Here is a 16,910-nt window from a genome sequence, read left to right as displayed (position 1 = left end):
GAGAGAGAAATCAGCCATGTGCCGGTTCACTACCCAAACGGTCACAACCACTGGAGCTAAGCCAGCCTGAAGCCAGGAGCGTGGAGCTTTTTCTTAGTCTTCCTTGTGGGTTCAGGGGCCCAGGTGTTTGGGCCACCCTCAGCTGCTTTTCCAGGTTACTGGCAGGGAGCTGGGTTAGAAATAGAGTAGCCGGGACTCACACTGGCACCCATACGGGGTTCTGGCACCAGAGGCCCCATCTTAACCTGTATGCCACAGTGTTGGTACCAGAGGCCCCATCTTAACCTGTATGCCACAGTGCTGGCACCAGAGGCCCCAGCTTAACCTGTATGCCACAGTGCTGGCACCAGAGGCCCCAGCTTAACCTGTATGCCACAGTGCTGGCACCAGAGGCCCCAGCTTAACCTGTATGCCACAGTGCTGGCACCAGAGGCCCCAGCTTAACCTGTATGCCACAGTGCTGGTACCAGAGGCCCCAGCTTAACCTGTATGCCACAATGCTGGCCCCTATCTCCTCTTTCAGATTCCTTCTTATCTTCTCTGTTGCTAAACTCTGAGGTGGCCAGGACCTCATCTTCAAACTTATTACATCTCTACTCAGACCCTCAGAGACTTCATTGACATGTACAACTTTTAATATAGTTTGTCCTATAGAAACCCCCACAACTGTATATCAACTTTGAATTCTTTTTTGAATTTTGAAGTCATACTCCAATGTCCACTCTACAACTCCATTTGCTTATTTCTCATGGACATCGCAAACTTATACATGTGTAACCAAAATTATACTTTCTCATGTTAGTAAGCAGTGACATTTTTAAGTTGTTGAAGCTAAAATTTTTAGTCAGATTTGAGTCTTTGTCCATTTCATGCCACTCCATTAGGAAATCTTGTTGTCTCTGCCCTCAGAATACATTTAGAACTCGCCGTTTCTCATGACCCCTGCCGATGATTTACTGCTTGGAGTACCACAGTAGTTTTTTTTATGGGTTTCCATGATCCTCTCTTTCTCTCAAGTACCTTCAGTAGTGTTTTGCTCAAAATCATTAAGAACTGACATGCTGACCACAGCTTTCAAGATCTGCCTCATCCTTTTCCTATTAGTGAATTCTTTCTTACTGTTATATGAATAGTGCCTCAGATTAGCCACTTTAGCAGTCTGATACTTGCCGCTGCTCGAAGAAGGCTGTTTCTTCTAGATCTAGAAATCGATGCAACAGTCTTCCTCTTTTATCTTCAGATCTTTGTTGGAAGGTGACTTCTCAGTAATGGTTTCCCAAGTAGCGTGGATAACATTGCAGTGGTGACCTGCAGTCCACTATTGCTTATCTCAAATCCTTTTTCTGTTCTGCTCTTCAACACTTAACCTCCTTGTAATTTACTTTTTTTTTTAATTGTTTAATGATAAAGTTTAATAGGCACTTTGCCCTCCCCTCTCCCTCCATTGTTTCCCTCTCCTCCCCTCTGTTCTTCCCTCCAGTCTTACAATAGGTGTCTTTTGGAGCCTGGTGCAATAACCTAGTGGCTAAAGTGCTTGCCTTGCGTGCACCAGGATTCCATTTGGGCACTAGTTTGTATCTCGGCTGCTCCACTTCCTATCCAACTCCCTGCTTGTAGTCTGGGAAAGCAATAGAGGACAGCCCAGAGCTTTGGCATCCTGCAGCCACATGGGGGACCCAGAAGAAGTTCCTGGCTCTTGTCTTCAGAGCAGCTCAGCTCTGGCCGTTGCAACTTGGGGAGTGAACTAGGAGACAGAGATCTTTGTCTCTCCTTCTCTTGGATAAATCTGCCTTTCCAAAATAAAATAAAACTTAAGGAAAAAATAATTGTTGTTTTTATTTACTGTGTTTTGCATTGGAATCATTGAAATGTAAGTTCAATTTGGATATTACCTCTGTGTATTTTGTTTACTGTTGTATCCTCAGCTAAAGACGGTCTGTCACACAAACAACAAATATTTGCTCAATAAATTACTTGGATGGCTTTTTGCTGTTCACCATTTATCTCCCACATTTTAGACTCTGAAATACTGAAATGTCACTGGCCATATTTTATGACACCAGTTCTTCACCTGGAGTTGTTGGGTATTATTGTGAACCATATTACCCAAGAACACAGGCTTGAATACAGTTATAAATAATATTGTGTTGACATGATTTTTGACAGTTTTTGAAGAAAGCAGTCTCATATGGTTGCAATGTTAAAATTTCTGATTTTAAGACAATGTCTACGTATATATAAATCTTTCAACGGGAAATATTTATGGCTGATGCCATTAGGTGTGTAACAAATAACTAAGACATTCTAGCCAATTGTTTGTTCTGATAATGATTTCTAGGGGCGTATCATTCGAGGAGCTTACAGATTCCAGGCAATTATCACCACTTTTGAGATGATTCTTGGAGGCTGTGGAGAGCTTAATGCAATTGAATGGCGATGTGTGATTATTGATGAAGCACATAGATTAAAAAATAAAAATTGCAAACTCCTAGAAGGTCTGAAACTCATGAATCTGGTAAGTAACTTGTATATATATGTGTCAGAATAACAACTCAGTTTCTCAGTTTTACGGTAAAATGTCATAGAGAGTCAGAAAGCTAACATGAAAAAGGCATACATAAATAGTGTTAGAATGTAAATATACCTGAGTTCTATATGTAATAATTGAGGTCTTTTTTTTTTTCACTTTCATTTGTAGAGGGATAATTTTTGTGTTTTGTAAGAGTTAAGTAACTTTTTTCTTCTTGGAAGAAGCAGAGGTTCCATCTGCTGGTTCAGTTCCCAAGTACCTAAAAATGATACCTAGCTGGGGCCAAAGATGGGCTGCAACAACTCATTGCAGGTCTCCTAAGTGGTGGTAGAGACCCAACTTCTTACACCGTCTCAGGTGCTTCCCGGGGTGCACATTAGTGGGCAGTTGGAATAGGGGATATTTGAGCCAAGCAGTCCAGTATGGAATATAGGCATCTCAACTGTCATCTTTTCCCTGGCACCAATCGTCAAAAACATTTAGGAAGTAATTTCTGAAATACTTTTTAAAGCCATTATAAGGTATGTACTATTGAAAAGGAAGCCATAAGTTTGAAGTGTAAGCTCCTTTATTAGAAGTCATGCTATTCCATCATAGAGATCTGAAGTTTCTACATAATTCTACATGCTTGTCCTATGTGGATTATCACTAATAGTGTGATTTCTTGATGTTATATTCCTGTATTAGTTTCTTTGAGTTACATTTTAATTTAAGATCACATAGTTAGTACAGGAACGTTAGAAGGTATAACTCAAATGTAAGAGAATCATATATAGTGTTAAACAAATACTGTACCATATACATTATAAAACACAGCAACATATACAGTATAAAACAAAATGCTCCTTTTTTCCATCTGCGATTCAGCCAGTTTAATTCCTCACTCCCATGTTTTCAGTTTGATGTTTATCTTTCTAGATCATTTATTAATGTGTACATTTATGGGAAGAAGCCTGTTTTTATTCAGAGAACTTGGAGGTGTCAAATAAGATTTTAAACATTTGAGCTATTAACATTGTATTCTTTTTATATTCATCTGTTACAGTTAATATTTCATTTTTAAAGGAATTCTGCTTTAGAAATATATTTCAGTCAGCCGTCTAAATTACTGTGTTGCAATCTCATTAATTTGACAGTTTATTCTTTCGTGAAAGATGATAAGGATGATATCCAAACTGCCAAATCAAGGTTGCTTTAATACAAAAGAAGTAAATTCTTTGTTCCTATAAAGTTATTTCTCTGGGAAGAGCTAATATATCCTTTAAAATTATTTAATGTGAGGCATAGATTGGTAAAAACTATTTGCATGCAGGGTAAAGTATAAAAGTGACGAGGTTTTTAAAAATGATTTAAAGAGTATATTTGCTGATAACAATGCAGATAGGTGTTATAAGTTGACCTTTAAATTATATTCACAAAAATATTTGATTTCAAATAGCGTTTGATAAGTCAGCTGTCAGATAATTGTAGTATTATAGTGGCTGATGTGAATTTTTCTGCCTGTTATAGGAACACAAGGTGCTTTTGACTGGCACACCTCTCCAAAATACAGTTGAAGAACTGTTCAGCCTTCTTCATTTTCTTGAACCCTTAAGATTTCCTTCTGAATCAACATTTATGCAAGAATTTGGGGATCTGAAAACAGAAGAGCAGGTATCCTGTTGCTTTTTTAAGAAGTAGATCAGATTTCTTGCTGTAATTATTTTTTAAGTGTAATTGATCATAAATATATGCTGTATACACTTTTTTTTCAGGTGCAGAAACTTCAGGCCATTCTGAAACCAATGATGCTGAGACGATTAAAGGAAGATGTGGAGAAGAAGTTGGCACCTAAAGAAGAAACCATCATTGAAGTTGAACTTACCAACATTCAAAAGAAGTACTACCGAGCCATTCTGGAGAAGAATTTTTCATTTTTATCTAAAGGAGCAGGACAAACTAATGTACCTAACTTAGTCAATACCATGATGGAGCTCAGAAAGTGCTGTAATCACCCGTATCTTATCAAAGGTAACTAAAAATGCTTTCTTCTTAAAATGGAACCTATTGTTGAATGAACAAAACACGACATAGATCTTAACAGCTATCTGGTGTTCTGACTACAGTGTGCTGTGCTGGTAAACCCTGTTGCAAGAGTAGGAGTTTGTTCAATCCAGTTTGAACTGGAATTCTAACTATAATTTAATCCTCTAGCAGCAACAGCAAACCCCTTTTCTGCTTTCTTTATGGTCTAAGTAGCCCTTTTTTCTGAATTTTTATGCTACAATCATGTTACTTCTAAGGTCTTGTGAGGTTCTCTCTGTACAACGTTTTAATCTTTTTGCTTACGCCTAGGAATAGACTCTTGATTTACCTAACTCTATCCCGAAAACCTAAAATCCTGGCTCTCTTCTTGCTAGACAGGCTGAGAACAGGAACACAGAGTCTTTTTAATTCTGAAAGATGTATATAGCAGACTTGTAACATGACTTCCCTTGTCATTTATTTTTGTTTTGTTGGCTAGCAAGGTGCCCACAGATGTATCCACATCAACTAGTATCAGATGTCAGTTGTGACCTCTGTTAATGACCAGTGTTTCAGTATAAGGCATTTTCTTTGAACTTTTATATTTATTTATCAGGTTTAAAAGCACAGTTTCATTTGTCCTTTTCCTAAAAAGTATCCATTGAACGTTTAGAAACAGATTTTCCAAGGCCTTATATCAGGCATCTAAGGAGATAAAAATATTTTTTTAAATATTTATTTATTTTATTGGAAATATGTATTCACAATGAGAAAGAGAGAGAGACAAAGATATTCCATCTGTTGGTTCACCCCAGGTGGCTGCAACAGCTGCAGCTAAGCCAAGCCTAAGTCAGGAACCAGGAGATGCTTCTGGGTCTCCCACATGGGTGCAGGGTCCCAAGGCCTTGGGTCATCCTCTACTGCTTTCACCCAGCACAAGCAGGGAACTGGATGGGAAGTGGAGCAGCTGGGATATGAATCAGTGCACACATGGGATCCTGGCACATGCAAGGCAAGGGCTATCATGCTGGACCCTAGATAACAAGATTTTTAAGCACTGCCCATGTCTTTAATGAAATTACACTCATATGGGTGTGGATTTGGCCATAAACATAAATAGTTCTAATAAACGTAATGTACCTTCCTTCAGATGGTATGCTGCAGAGGAGTAGAGGGACCGTTCTGATGTGAAAGAAAGCGCTTTGGGGTGGTCAGCATTTTGAGCATTGCTACACTCTCCTGTTTCTTTGACAGGTGCTGAGGAAAAAATACTTGGAGAATTTAGAGACACATATAATCCAGCTGCTTCTGATTTTCATCTTCAAGCAATGATCCAATCTGCTGGTAAATTGGTCCTAATTGATAAATTGCTTCCCAAAATGAAAGCAGGAGGTCACAAAGTACTCATCTTCTCTCAGATGGTCCGCTGCCTTGACATCCTAGAGGACTATCTCATACATAAAAGGTGAGGCAATAGTGCATTTCACTCCATTATACTCTGAATTATGCTGTTAATTAACATGTGCAACATTGTATTGTAACCTAACTATACGCATTATCTTTCTCTTTACCTAGATAAGAATCCGTTCAAATCTATAAGTAAAGATTGCTTAGGATTATGTGTTATGTGTTTTCCTAACCTACATATGTTGCAGTAGTAGGTGGGGCTGAGGAGACTGATTAAGAAAACTTTACAAATTAACAGGTATTTTTTTTGACCTAGGAATCGGTTTATTAGTATACATTTTAATTGATTTGTAAGCCTCATTGGTAGTAACACTTTAAATTGTCGTATATTTAAGACACCCAACTCCAAAATCGAAAAAAAAAAATGATTCAAGAGCGTTTTTGGATCTATTTGATTGTTATAATTAGAACCTTTAGTTGTTGCCCTTGAATTCTTATGCACTGTATACAGTTTGTTGATGCTTGTGTTTCTTCGTTTATGACAGCAAAATAGTCTTAAACATTGTCAGTATTTAGTTGAGTAGAATATTATTACAGGATATTTTATTAAAGCTTTTGGGATTCAATCTGATACCAACATATTCAAATAAAAGAGAATATTACAGATTTCAGTTTAGTGAACTTTTATCCTTATCATTAAAGATCTGTATTTAAGAATAAATAAAAACATTAATATTTTCAGAAATAATATCTTTTTTCATTTTTATTTCTAGTACGGTTTTTGTTGCTCCACTGCTTTATTTAGCCCATTTTCAAATGTGTATTATTCTCAATTTTGCAGAAAGATCGAATTACAAAGTTGCTAAAATAGGCATCCTTTTATTTCCTAATTTTCTTAGTCAAAATTTTTATAGAACGTAAATGTAGTTGCCCGTATAAATTTCCATTATGGTTTTGTTATCACAGATGACATTGGCAGTCATCCTCACTGAAGTTTGTCAGTGAGAGTGAAGATCAAAAACAAAATTTGATAAACTTTATGTGAAACTTGTAAAAGGTTTTACTTCTAAAAAGTAATTTATTATGATGAGATACACAAAATAGTCTTTAATGGTTATCTACATGATTTCAACTTCTGCAAATAATATTGTAGTGTTATTTTTACCCATTTAGAATGTGGAGGTTTTGTCTCTTTACATTACTTTGTGTTTCCTTCTCAAACCAATACCATGAAGTGTAAAACCCCCAAAACTAGTTGAGATAATGCAGATTTTTAATTTTATGGTAAACCTATTTAAGGAAAGTTGGCTATATTTGATAGACTATCTTCATGTTCATTTTATTTGTCTATCTAAATTGATTGTGTTTCATTTGATAGATATTTGTATGAGCGCATTGATGGAAGAGTCAGAGGGAATCTTCGACAAGCTGCTATAGATCGATTTAGTAAACCTGATTCAGATCGATTTGTTTTTCTCCTGTGTACCCGAGCTGGTGGGTTGGGTATCAACTTAACTGCCGCTGATACGTGTATCATTTTTGATTCTGATTGGAATCCTCAAAATGACCTTCAGGTAAATTAATTCCTTGGCTAATAAGGAATATAATTTCTCAAATTCATGTAACTATTTTTGGTATTAATCATCTTTTATTTTTACCTACACAGAACAACACGTTTTTCTGCAAAATATGTTTTAGAAAAGCATGTGATTATTTTAATGACTTTCAAATATACATATTATACAAATATAATATTCTTACTAACTTAAAAAAGGATGTAGATATTTATGATCTTTAGGATCTGCTGTGTTGAGCTTTGTCCAACTATAAAAGATAACAGCAGCAGACCAACTTTTGAGCCTTTAAGAAATCAAAGTGAGAAAAGAGTAGATGATTTGAGCCAAATTAAAGCAGTATCCAGAAGAGATCTACGTTCTTATAAAAAAGAACAATGCAGCACAATACACAGGATGCCTTTGAAGATATTTGTAACCGACTTCTGGAGAGGATTGGAAGAGAGACAGCTTTCATGAAAGACACAAGTGAGTGAGGATCACAGCCTGAGAACACAGCACCTCCCCAGTGTCCAGGCAGCCCGGTTAGACCCGTTCCCTACTGCCAGTTGGCATAAATGATCCTCTGACACGTGGGAAAGGTAAAGATTTTCAACACAAGAGCTGATTAGGTGTTCATGCAGAACAGGAAAAAAAATTTTAAAAAGAAAAGCTTCAGAGCAGGTCACTACAGAACAAGAATAGAAAGCGAGAGATCAGAGGCATTGTTGAAGCATGCTTAGTGCAAACCACCTCCCTGATTTAACCAAGCCTCGGACCAATTTAAAGGTTAAAATAAATTTGAGTGATGATGTTGTCCTCAAATCTAAGCAAGAGATACAAATTATCAGAATAAAGACACAGGTGATTTGTACACAGTGCACTCAGATCTGCATTTCACAAATGATCAGAGATTAAATATACTAAATACTACAGTTTAAAAATTGTGAAATGTTCAGACTCAAAAACACTGACTGGGGGCACACATTTAGACTAGTGAGTCCAAGGGGCTGCTTGGGCTACTGTATCCCATGTCAAAGAGGATGATTGGAGCCTCAGCTCTACTCCCATTCCTACTTCCTGCTAATATGTTCCCTGTGAGGTGGCAGGTGATGGAATAAGTGGTTGGCTCTCTGTCCCCTGAATTTAGTTCCCACCTCCTGGCTTAGTCTTTGTCCAGCCACTGTGGGCATTTCCAGAGTGACCCACAGGGTAAGTGTTCTCTTTGTGTTTCTCAAAGTAAAAAAAAAAAAGGGAGGGGGGAGAGATTACTTATATACTGCAAATTTGAGAGATGTAAGCTCTGTGAATTCAGGATTTTAATTCCTTAAAAATAAGATTTTGCTTATCCTAATTTCATCTTCTAATCATTATACAATACAGTATACATAGACTAGAGGTATAATATTAGTGTTTTTATAAAATAATCTAGAAAATTAAGGCATTTGTGTACGTGATAATTATACCTGGACATCGTAGAAAAAATAGGAATATTGTTAGAGCGATCGAAGATGATCAAAATTTACAGAAGATAAGAATCTAGGAGGGAGAGAAGAAAGAGTAGAGTATAATAGAAATTTCTTTTATTTTTGTGATACCAAATAAAATAGTTATGCAGAATATTCCATGGTTAATAAAGATAATTAAATTATTTGTGCAACTAAGTAATCTGCTTCACAGTATCAAAGGCTTGTCTGAAAGTATTGGACTAAACCAAGGACCAATTCTTTCTTTTGAATACCAATTGGTTATATTGTCGAGTGACGTAGGCTCCATCACACATTTTGTTTTTCATAATTCTTTAAAAATTTAAGAGCCATTCTTAAAAATTTAAGAGCCAAGGCTGGACTTGGTCCATAGATCATAGTTCTGCAATCCCTGTGCCAAGCCCAAATTGTAAGTATTTACCTTTGGAATGTGTGTTTATACGTAAACATGCCCAGAGTTCATGTGAATTTCTAAACATTAATTAAAATCAAACAATAAACTCATATTTTGTAGAACCTTAAGAGAACTAGAAAAACTACTGAACTCCCTAGTCTCTCCTTCCTAATTAGTTTTTCCTTGTAGTCTAATTTTTACAGCTAACGAAAATTTTGCCTCGTGCTTTATCTAGACCTACAGTCATGTTCCTCATTTGTAATTCTTTCCAGGCAGCACAAAGTAGATATGAGTAGAAAGGAAAAGATGTCAACACAGAGCCTGCTGTCAGTATCATCTATAAACTTAAAGCAGTCATTTATTATTTATTATTTATTAATGTGAAGGTCTTTGCTAACTTCAGAGAAAGACAATAAATTCTTTAGATTTAGGACCTTTATTTCTCATATAAACTATAAACTTAAGAGAACCTACAAAAGTGTATTATGGAAAATTTTTGAAAAGCTGATAAGGACTTGGTATAAATTCTGAAGCTCTCACATATTCTCTATTATCTTCACTTCTAAGATATACATATTAAATAGTTCTTATACCATTTAAATAAAGTTTAGACCTACAAAGGTGTTCTCGTTAAATTTCTCCCCTCACAATTACCTGTTTTAAATAAAATGTAAAGATTGTTGATTATAAAGTAGAACAAATTTAGAAATTTTGGGTTGAGTATAAGGCTTTAAAAGTTGAGTTGTCTTCAACTAAAAGATCTATTTGCCAATTTTTCTTTGAAAAGCTGTATCAAGCATATGTGTGTTTAAACAGTGACCCTTAATGAATATATTTTTCTGAAAGACAAGCCTGCTGAATGTGTGATCATTTCTCATCCTAGAAAGTTCTGCCTGAGCTTTTAGAAAAAGGTACATATGCAACCGTTCTCAGATTTTTCTCATATTTTCACTCCACATATATCATCTATTGTTAAATGCTTGTTGTGAAAAAAATTATATCCATAACTTTTCAATTTTTCAATAGGCTCAAGCTCGTTGCCACAGAATTGGTCAAAACAAAGCAGTTAAAGTCTATAGACTAGTAACTCGGAATTCGTATGAGAGAGAGATGTTTGACCGAGCCAGTCTGAAACTGGGCCTAGATAAGGCTGTGTTACAGAGCATGAGTGGAAGAGAAAGTAATGTTGGTGGTGTAAGTTTATCTTCTTTTTCACAATTTTTTTTGGCATTTAATTTTAACTCACATATTGTGTCATTTAATTTTGATCTATACTGAGCACTAAATAAACTTTGTTTTATGTGAGGGATCATATCAGAAGAGAACTGTTTAATCAGTAGTTTTGAATCCTCTTCAGTCTTACCTCCACAGCCTATGAATTCTGAGACTGTGTTTTCAAAATAGATTCTTTGATATATTTATAAGTATCTTTTATGTATAATGGCATAAGAAAATAGAGTTTGTGAAAATTCCTGTTATTTGTATAAGCAGTATCTCAAGTTATCTTTTTTTCCTAACACCCAACTATTAGAATTGGCTTTGTCTTGGTTTTAGCGTTTGTTTCTCCTCAAGATTCCCACCTGATAAAACCCTAGTTCCAAAAATTTTGAATGATTACCTGGTTCACGTTTGTTTTAATAAGACATTTTCAGCAGTCGGGTAGTTTTTATTTTGAAGGCAGCAAAAAAAGTCAACAACTTCAATATATTACTTCGCTTAATTCTTTAATCTGTGGATCCTAAACATACTTCTTCCCATACATCCTTTTGTTTAAACCATTCTTACAAAAAGTGTTTTCCTCCTAGATTCAGCAGCTTTCCAAAAAGGAAATAGAAGACCTGCTTCGAAGAGGTGCTTACGGTGCTATCATGGAGGAGGAAGATGAGGGCTCTAAGTTCTGTGAAGAGGATATCGACCAGATATTACTACGGCGCACAAAAACGATTACAATTGAATCAGAAGGACGTGGGTCAACATTTGCCAAGGTAATACTGCATGCTGGCTTATAACATGGCAGTGATATCTGTCTTACCTTTCTCTCTCACCCTCTCCCTTTCAAATAAAATAAAAATAAAGGATAAAAAGTAAAATAAGAAGTTGTGTAGAACAAGACTTTGAATTGTTTAACTTAAAGAACAATAATCTGACTCATGCTGCAAATGTATTACTCATTTGTATGTGGATCCTGCTGTCTTTCTCCTACTGTCTGTCACAAGAAGATGTTTTTCACCATTTCAAAATGCTCCTTGGGGTTGATTCTGGCCTAATGATTAAGGCACCATTTGGGTTGCCTACATCCTTTGTCAGAGTGCTGGGTTGCAGTCCCGGTTCCCCTCCCAACCGCAGGCTCTTGCTGAGGGACACCTTGGCAGGCAGCAGCTGGATCACTGTCACCCCTGCAGGACATGTGGATTGGCTTCTCAACTCCCAGCTGTTAGCCCTAGCTGTTAAGAGCATCTGAAAAATAAACCAGCAGATGGAGGCACTCTGTTTCACTGCCTGTCAAATACATGAGAAAGTTTTAAATAATCATTTTATAGAGTAATTAAAATCTTCCCCTAAAAACAATTTAAAAAATTTAGTTATTGATGGAATGCACTTATAAAAATAATATTTAAGAAACTAGGATTTCTGGACAATAAGATGCCGGACTTTCTGCATGGTTCATGCCCGCAATGAAGGAATCATGACTGGATATGAACTGTACTGAATTCAATCTGGGGGGAGGGCTTTTTGGAGGGATTGGGGGAATCCCAGAGCCTCTGAAACTGTGTCATAAAATGAAATTAAAAAAAAAAAAGAAACTAGGATTTAATAATTGGAAATCAATAAACCTGTACTTGATGACATCTTCCCCTAGGCATTTCATTTCTGTAGTATTAAGCCATTATCATAATCCTTGATAGTCACATAAGTTATCTTGAAAATACTCTTAATTAACAGTAGCATCTTTTTTAAAGAAGAATTTACTGATTTGTAAGGAAGAGTTAGAAAAAGCAAGAGACAAAGATTTTTTCCATCTGCTGGTTCACTCCCCATCTGTCCACAGTGGCCAATGTTGTGCCTTGCTAAAGCCAGGAACCTGAAACTCCACCCAGGTTTCCCACTTGGATTACAGGGATGCAACCTCTAGGGCCTTTCTCTACTGCTTTCCCAGGCACAGTAGCAGGGAGCTGAATACAAAGTAAAACATCTGGGTCTTGAACTAGTGCTCATGAGATCCTGGCATTGCATTCGCTGAATTAGCCCAACAATAGCATCTTGAATTATTGAGAAATTTAAGAGGCCAGTAGTGCAATCATTTGCAAGGTGCATACAATGTATATGTGAGGGGCAGGTGTTTAGCACACTGGTTAAGAAGTTGCTTGGGGGCCTACAATGCCAACATCCCAAGAAGGTCTCAGATCCCTGGTTACTCCACTTGTGATTCAGCTCCCTGCTGAAACATGGTAGAAAGCAGCAGATGTTTGTACTTGTCACACTGGTTAGGAAGTGATTGGGTCCATGCACACGTGGGAGACCCAGAGGAAGCTCCTGACTCTTGGCTTTGGCTTGAACCAGCCATTTGGGAAGTGAGCTACCAAACAAATATCTCTCTTTCCTGTTTCTCTCTCTCTCTCTCTCTCTCTCTCTCTCTCTCTTTCTGTCTTTCACTTATTCACTCACTCTGTCTTCTGCCAATCATACCTTAATAAATAAAATCTTTAAAAGGAATTTTAAAATAATTTTTATTTGAAAAATAAAATTTGTCATAACAAATGCTTCAAAGTGCAATTGTCAGGGTTTTCCTGGCAAATTATTTCACTTACCAATTGGTATCTGTTAGTATAAGATTAATTGTCCAATGTAGCATGGTATTTTTATTCTATATTGTTTCCTTTCAGCGACTTCTTAGTTTTGATGGCCTTTGATGTTATTCTATAATTCATGTAAACCAATATTAACTTACTAGGTTGATTGTTGAGAGACATGTATCAGTGAAGCAGGTGTAATATAAGACCTACCAACCTCATTAGTGAACTTTACTGTGTTAGTAAAAATGAATGACCTTATGCTAGTGACTGCTTGAATGCGTATATCCTCAGTTATGAGAAATTCACTTCTACGTTACCAAGATAAAACCTACTTGTAATTAAGAAACTGCTTAATTCCATGGTTAGTTCTGTCCCTATGCCATGACATAGCTGCTTAAGCCTCCTCCTGCAGCACCAGCATCCTGTATAGGCTATTCTATTTCTATTCCAGCACCCTGGTAATGTGCTTGGGGAAGCATCAGAGGATGGCACAAGTGATTGGGGACATGTACCCATGTGAGAGACTTGAGAGTCTGGGCTCCTGGCTTCAAAGTGGCCAACCTCCTGCCATTGAGGTCATTTGGAGCATGAACCAACAGATGGAAGATCTCTCTCTCTCTCTTTGTCTTTCTGTAATTCTGCCATTCAAATAAAAGTTTTAAAAAATCCTTTGATGAAATGTTATACATCTTTTTCCATTTTCTTAAACTTGTTTATTTGGCCGGCAGATATAGAAGAAACACTTCATCTGCTGGTTCATTCCCCAAGTGCCTGCAGTGACTCATACTGAAAGCTGAATTCAATGCAGGTGCCTGTGTGTGGGTGGCATGAACCCAGCTACCTGAGTCTTCACCTCTGCTTTCCCTGGTTTACTTTAGCAAGAAGCTGGAGTCATTATCAAATTCAGGAACTTCACTGTGGGGCTGGAGAATCCCAAAGTCTCAACTACTGTGCTAACCACCTGCCCACTTATAATCACTTTTATACAGATGTTGATGGCTGTCTTGTTTTTGTCTTATCCAGCTAGTTAATCTTTATTCTTTCTTATGAGATGTACTTTTAATAATGCATTGTTCATTATTAATTTTCCCATTCTGTTATCTTATTGCTACTCTAATAAATTATAGTAAAAATTTAGTGACTTAAAACAACAGATTTATTAGTTCTGGATGTCAGAAGTCAGATGTGGTTTTATAGGGGCAAAATCAAGGTGATATCAGGGCTGGTTCATTCTGGAGGCTCCAGGCAGGAATCTGTTTCTTATCTCTTCCAGTTCCTTAGATTGCCTGCACTCCTTGGCTTGTGGCCACAGTACTCCAGTTGCTGCTTGTCGTCATATCCTTTTCCTCTTGTATAGTCAGTTCTCCCTCTGTCTCCTTCTTGTAAGCATGCTTGGTTGCAGTTAGGGCCTACCAGGGATAATATAAACTCATTCCTCCATTTCAAGCTCCTTAATCACATCTGCAAAGTCCCTTCTAACCCTGTAAGACAACACTTGCAACATTAGAACCTTTAGGGCCATTTTTCAGCCTACTACATTTCCAAGAAATAAAAATGTACTTTTCTTTTTTTTAAATTCCCTAGTAAACAAATATTGAGCAAGAAAAAATGCAAATTAATTTTATTAAAAGTTTTTATTCGTATCACCTGTTTTATAAATATTCCAGCAAAATGCACATAAACACATATAAGGTCTAACATCTGCCTTATGGAAGCATCTTAATAATAGCCCAGCCTCAGAACAGTGCCAATAGAGTAAGTGTGCTTAATATGAACTGAATCCCTCATCCAGGTTGAAATATCCCTTATCAGAAAAACGTTATCATTATCATTAAGCATGCCTAATTCAAAAATCTGAAAGCTATTGTGATTTTTGAATGCCCTGGGTTTCAAATTTTGGGATTAGGTATAGTGAGCTCTTGCATGCTTTTCACCCATGACCAGCTAAACTCCCGTTGTTACTACTTCATACATCTTTCATATTTTTTAAACAAGTCCCAGGTAATCTGTCATCGCCTGTTGTATCACCAACAATAATACCTCTCTGTTTTTGGTTAACATAACCACAAGTCTGTTATCACACTTCAGTTAAGATTAAGTAAAAATTGGGCCCGGCGCGGCATGGCCTAGAGGCTAAAGTCCTCGCCTTGAATGCCCTGGGCGCCATATGGGCGCCGGTTCTTATCCCGGCAGCTCCACTTACCATCCAGCTCCCTGCTTGTGGCATGGGAAAGCAGTTGAGGATGGCCCAATGCATTGGGACCCTGCACCCGCATGGGAGACCCAGAGGAGGTTCCAGGTTCCCGGCTTCGGATCGGCGCGCACCGGCCCGTCTCAGCTCACTTGGGGAGTGAATCATCAGACGGAGGATCTTCCTCTCTGTCTCTCCTCCTCTCTGTATATCTGACTTTGTAATAAAAATAAATAAATCTTTAAAAAAAAAAGATTAAGTAAAAATTCCTCAGCATTCTGTGATACGATGTATTGTTCCAAATTCCATTTATCTTAAATGTCATGTTTGATTTATTTGCTTTTAGCAATTTATTTTTCTAATGTGTGGTTTTTTGCAGTGTTGAATTCCCTCAGGATGGTTTTTAATGAATATTTTCTGTTTTGTGTATATCCCAAATAATTGGGCATTATCTTAAAGCCATTTACCAATTACATTCTTTGAAAATCATTGTATGAGTTTACATGCACATCCAAATCTTTTTCTTTCTGAATAAGCATTGCTACCACTGCTTGTTTCTTTTTTGTAAAGCACATAGATGACATTTTTTTGTGGTACATCTGATTTTAGTGTTATTTAAGTTGCAAGTAATGGTTAATAATCTGTAAGTTATGGGGCTGAAATGTATTATCTAAGATTTCTTCCAGATGAAATGTTTCCAATTTCTCTAATAAGAAAATAAATCACTTAAGGTTTCCTTTATTCTACTGTACTTTCTGTGCTTTCACAGTTAAATAGTGTTTTTCATGAAAGAAGAGCTTTCAACATACAATGGTTCATTTTTATTTCCCTACACTGTATTGCCTTTCTCTAGGAGAGATTACCATCTGAGAAATGGATGGAAACACAGTAGAAGTGTGCCAAAAAGTTATAGCAGGCAGGTTTTGAAATACTTATTCTAACATGATTTCTTACTGTTTATATAGTCTTTTCAGAAAACATCTCTCTTCTGTGTAAACCTTGCCAAAAAAAAATTCTTATTTACCGAAAGTGAAATTAACGAACGGTAATAACTTTATTTGCTGCTTACTTGTACCTTGGTGGCATGAAGCCTTTACCTTGAGTGATGTTGTCAAATTTCTGGATTTGAAAAAGCCTTTGAATGAGTATGCTGAATTCAAATTCTACACATACAGTGTATGAGCAGATAATATTATAAGTAAATTTTTCCCCTCTGAGATTCAAAACCGTCTAAAAAACTGCTCTTGTGCATTTCAGGCAAGTTTTGTGGCTTCTGGAAACCGGACAGATATTTCCTTAGATGATCCGAACTTCTGGCAAAAGTGGGCTAAAAAGGCAGAAATAGATATAGATTCCATCAGTGGCAGAGTAAGTATTTCTTTCTGTCTAAATTTCCTCTGGAACACTTTTGGAAATACTGTCATGTTTCAAGCTGTTCAGTTTTGAAATAAACTTTTGCATATGTAAGTTGAAGTAAGGTTTATATTGTTTATGTATCATGTCATATACTGCTTCAATTTAATAATTGTTCCATCTGTCCTGATGGATTG

General features: G+C 36.8%; 1 protein-coding gene across 11 annotated transcripts in view; it reads left to right on the top strand.

Moving 5' to 3' along the window:
- The window catches only part of CHD9 (chromodomain helicase DNA binding protein 9), a 230,587-nt gene that overhangs the window by 166,177 nt on the left and 47,500 nt on the right, over positions 1–16,910 (top strand). For all 11 annotated transcript variants that reach the window (XM_058674690.1, XM_058674693.1, XM_058674689.1 and 8 more), the window contains 8 exons: positions 2,339–2,515; positions 4,040–4,183; positions 4,285–4,540; positions 5,789–5,999; positions 7,320–7,515; positions 10,402–10,569; positions 11,181–11,360; positions 16,618–16,728. In XM_058674690.1, the coding sequence (XP_058530673.1) occupies positions 2,339–2,515; positions 4,040–4,183; positions 4,285–4,540; positions 5,789–5,999; positions 7,320–7,515; positions 10,402–10,569; positions 11,181–11,360; positions 16,618–16,728 (1,443 nt within the window). The remainder of the gene's footprint in view (positions 1–2,338; positions 2,516–4,039; positions 4,184–4,284; positions 4,541–5,788; positions 6,000–7,319; positions 7,516–10,401; positions 10,570–11,180; positions 11,361–16,617; positions 16,729–16,910) is intronic.

The sequence above is a fragment of the Ochotona princeps genome, chromosome 16 (genome assembly GCF_030435755.1).
Source record: "Ochotona princeps isolate mOchPri1 chromosome 16, mOchPri1.hap1, whole genome shotgun sequence".
In the NCBI taxonomy this organism is placed as follows: Eukaryota; Metazoa; Chordata; class Mammalia; order Lagomorpha; family Ochotonidae; genus Ochotona; species Ochotona princeps.
This window is presented reverse-complemented; position numbering and strand designations above follow the sequence as displayed.